The following is a 2,798-nucleotide window of genomic DNA, read 5'->3' as shown; positions in this document are numbered from 1 at the left end:
GGGGGGGGGCATCAATCACATATAAGAGCTGGGGCGCACGCCCAGCGGCCGCCGGCTGCCACCTATTTGCATACTCCACTACCAAGTCTCGCAGCGTCTAGTATCCGAACGACATGTCACAGAGCGGCTACCCGTCTGCGATGCGTTCTGTATTGCCACCGGCACAACGCACTGGAGAGGGCCCTGCCTCGCCCCGTGATGAATCTGCCGTCTGCTCTGGGACTCGTACTCACGCAGCACGACCGGATGACGGCACCAACTATCCAGCTCGCTCCGCGAACTTCGACCGACAAGGTTCTCACGTATCTTACCATGAGACGTAAGTGTCTGCCCTCTCGACCTATTGCATCAAAGTTCACCACAGCCTCCGTGTAGAACGGATGGGCGCGCGGCTCAGGACGGTCTTCTGCAAAGGCAGACTGCCGCCAACTCCCACCTCCAGACGGGTAGGGTGCACACCGACAGAGGTGCACCGGATGCGGGCGACCACCATCGATCTCGCATGGGCAGAGCGTACACGGCGCCCGAGAGTGATCGCCGCCACGCTGGCACTCAAGGTCTTCCGGAAGCTTATGGCAGCCGTCACCCTCGTCCGGAGGCAAACGTGTACCCTGTGCGCAGGACCACCGACCATGAGTTGAACGCCGTACCGGCCGCTGCTTCCAGGCATGGCTCTCAACCTGAACCAAGGTAAGCCTCTCGCATCGTAATGTGCCCCTGCAAGGTCCTGACAGTACCGGTAGCAGAATGGGGGAAGAGCGCCGCCGCGAGGATGGACATCATCAATATGTACCCCCAGCCCAAAGCAACATCGACTCCCATCATATCTCAGGATACGGACAGCCGTCTTCTATTGACAGCAATAATGCGAGGAAGAGGACGTCAGTATCCACATCTGCCGTACCCGCGCATAGTTCGCGACCTGAGACATCGTGAGTCTATAACAGCTCAGATTTACCCTCCGAAATTCTGATAGCAGATATCAGGAGGGACGAAGAGCACCGTCGCGAAGGCCGTCGTCGGGATGCACCTCCGGGTCAGGGGAACCCCAGTTCTGGCAATGCCCCAGGGTACAGTCAGTCGCCCCCAGCTAGCGATTACTATTCGAAGAAGAGGGCTTCGGAGGCTTCCCCTACGCAGCAGTCTAGTCACTTTCAGGCGGGCGCTCGACCGCCCCTAGAACCCTACGCAGCGGGGAAAGCAGGGTGAGTTATCGCGGGATTTGCATGATAGCTGCCGGGCTGACTGTTGCGCAGCATATACGCGCCTCCCGCTAGCTCTGGACACGCGCAGTTTGTCCCGCAGAGCAGCGCAATCTCTACGAGCGTTGCCAGGCAAAACGACTACGAAGGCCATCATCGGCCAGATGATCAGGCCCGTTACGCCGCCGAGCCTCAGGGGAGGCCTCTAGCGCCCTCTGCTGTCCCTCCGTGAGTTTCTGTTGCGCTCTTTGCGACATATACCGACTTTCTCTACAGAAGCCAGCAATCCCGCCGTACTGTGTCCCAGGAGCCAACCGTAGACCAACTGCGTTCCAGAAACAAGTCCAGAACGTATGATAACCAGGGCGGGGCGACTAAAGAGCCTGGGCCCACAGGGGGTTCACATGCGTATTATTCTCCAGATGCAGCACTACCTTCGGGGGAAGGCCATCATCGGCCAGATTATCAGGCCCGTTACGCCGCCCAGCCTCAGGGGATGCCTCTGGCGCCCTCTGCCGTCCCTCCGTGAGTTTCTGTTGCGCTCTTTGCGACGTACACCGACTTTCTCTACAGAAGCCAGCAATCCCGCCGTGCTGTGCCCCAAGAGCCGACCGTGGACCAACTGCGTTCCAGGAACAAGACTAGAACGTATGCTAACCAGGGCGGGGCGACTAAAGAGCCAGGGCCCGCAGGGGGTTCGCATGCGTATTATTCTCCAGATGCAGCACTACCTTCAGGGTGAGTTAGACGCCTGTTCCTCGGCTCTAGGGCTAACGCCTGATTTTATGAACAACCAACAGCTCGCCAGGCGACCTACGACCCGCTCAAGGAGCGGCACAACACCGCACCGCCAGTGGAGGTTCGATGGACACTCATAACCAAAGGTCTGAACGTGCAATGGGTTCTCATGCGCATGTCGAGCATCACCAGATGGCCAACAATTTCACCACCGGAGGCAAGCACACGGAAAACCAGAACCACCAGAACCAGCACCAGAGTCGGCCAGGCGAGATAAGGAGGACCCCAAGCGCTGAACAGGCACCATCCAGCTATCTTCAAGGGAATCTCGACCCTCGAGGGTTCAGTGGTCCGTCTCTATCCCCCGTGTAAGTAAATCAGGGGCCCCGACGGAATTTTCAACAATTAATTCGTGATTGACAGGCCGGAGAACCGTCAGTCCCGAGCACCATCCCGTCTTCAGATCTCAACGACTCCGACGCCTTCTAATCCGCAGTCGGGTCAGCCTCGAGGGAATACGATGACACAGGGTAGCAGCTCGCATCATGACAGGCGCAGGGAATCGGGGGAGTCTGAGAGTCGTAATCCCAGGCAGGAGCCTCCCACCGAAGCGCCGCTCCCAAAGAGACGCAGGTCTTCCGCGTACGTCCGACATCGCTATACCCGCATGCCCTTTTCTGATAGATGCACAGACACCGGCGTGACCCTTCTCACACGCACTCACCAGGTTCGGCTTATCCTCCCGAACCAGAGCATACCACTTGTCATCCCCGGCGGAGCGACAAGAGCTCAACTTCGGCAGACAGGGATTACTTTCCGCACACATATACATCGAAGTAGGTGCAAAACTACCACTGA

General features: G+C 58.4%; 1 protein-coding gene across 1 annotated transcript; it reads left to right on the top strand.

The window, feature by feature from the left end:
- Positions 1–113: 113 nt before the first annotated feature.
- PHACADRAFT_214829 (uncharacterized protein) lies at positions 114–2,796 on the top strand (the record flags this gene model as incomplete). The annotated part of the gene is made up of 10 exons (XM_007403009.1): positions 114–319; positions 376–690; positions 747–932; positions 987–1,205; positions 1,257–1,430; positions 1,479–1,727; positions 1,776–1,940; positions 2,003–2,308; positions 2,364–2,582; positions 2,633–2,796. 10 exons carry the CDS (start codon positions 114–116, stop codon positions 2,778–2,780), a joined length of 2,187 nt encoding a protein of 728 aa, XP_007403071.1. The 3' UTR covers positions 2,781–2,796.
- Positions 2,797–2,798: the final 2 nt, after the last annotated feature.

This window comes from Phanerochaete carnosa (genome assembly GCF_000300595.1).
Source record: "Phanerochaete carnosa HHB-10118-sp unplaced genomic scaffold PHACAscaffold_655, whole genome shotgun sequence".
Taxonomy (NCBI): Eukaryota; Fungi; Basidiomycota; class Agaricomycetes; order Polyporales; family Phanerochaetaceae; genus Phanerochaete; species Phanerochaete carnosa.
The sequence above is the reverse complement of the archived record's forward strand: the minus strand, read 5'-3'. Positions and strand labels throughout refer to the sequence as shown.